This window comes from Octopus bimaculoides, chromosome 11 (genome assembly GCF_001194135.2).
Source record: "Octopus bimaculoides isolate UCB-OBI-ISO-001 chromosome 11, ASM119413v2, whole genome shotgun sequence".
In the NCBI taxonomy this organism is placed as follows: Eukaryota; Metazoa; Mollusca; class Cephalopoda; order Octopoda; family Octopodidae; genus Octopus; species Octopus bimaculoides.
Window position 1 is genome coordinate 25,037,705 of NC_068991.1, and position 825 is coordinate 25,038,529.

At 31.3% G+C, this 825-nt stretch overlaps 1 protein-coding gene across 1 annotated transcript in view; it reads left to right on the plus strand.

Annotated features, from left to right (window-relative positions):
* The window catches only part of LOC106882432 (epidermal growth factor receptor kinase substrate 8-like protein 2), a 38,710-nt gene that overhangs the window by 8,892 nt on the left and 28,993 nt on the right, over window positions 1–825 (plus strand). The window contains exon 5 of the mRNA XM_052971643.1: window positions 498–611. Coding sequence (XP_052827603.1) covers window positions 498–611 — 114 coding nt within the window. The remainder of the gene's footprint in view (window positions 1–497; window positions 612–825) is intronic.

Here is an 825-nt window from a genome sequence, read left to right on the forward strand (position 1 = left end):
ACCTATACTGCTAAGCACTTTATAGGTCACTGTATGAGATTGGCCATAAGTTTTAACTTCCTAAATTGTATTACTGCTCTAATTCTTTAGAGTGTGCTTTTTTCTAGGTATATGAACTACTGATGATATATATATATATATATATATATATATATATATATGGGGTGGGGTGTGTTTGTGTCTACATTTGTCATGGCATATGATCGTTATAAATGATCATTGATATCATATAAGCAATGTATGTTTCCAGTCTTTCATAAAAAAAGACATGTCTGGCCATGGGGAAATACTACTTTACTTGGAAACATGGGGTTTAGCAACAGGAAGGCCTATGGCTGTATCTGCCTCAACAAAGTTCATCTGGTTCATGCAAGCATGGAAAAGTGGTGATAAAAACAATGATTACACACACACACACACAAAAACACACACAAAAGCAAGAGACATATTACAAGTAACAATATTTGTTTATTTTTTTCTTTTAAACTTCAAAATAGATTTTGGATGATTCTAGAAACTGGTGGAAACTTAAGAACTGCAGAGGACAAGTTGGACATGCTCCATATACCATTTTAAGTCAACATGTGTCGCTGACCCCTATTGACAATGGAGTGAGTGCCTTCCGTTACTAAATTCTTGCAGACCTGCCTGCTGTACCATTTCCAATGTTGTTGTTAAATTTATTAAAATTACTTGTCTTATTATGATTTTTTTAATTATATATTTAAGAAAAGTTCCACATACATATATGTGTGTGTGTGTATATATGTGTATGTGTGTATGTATATATATATATATATATATATATATATATATATATATATA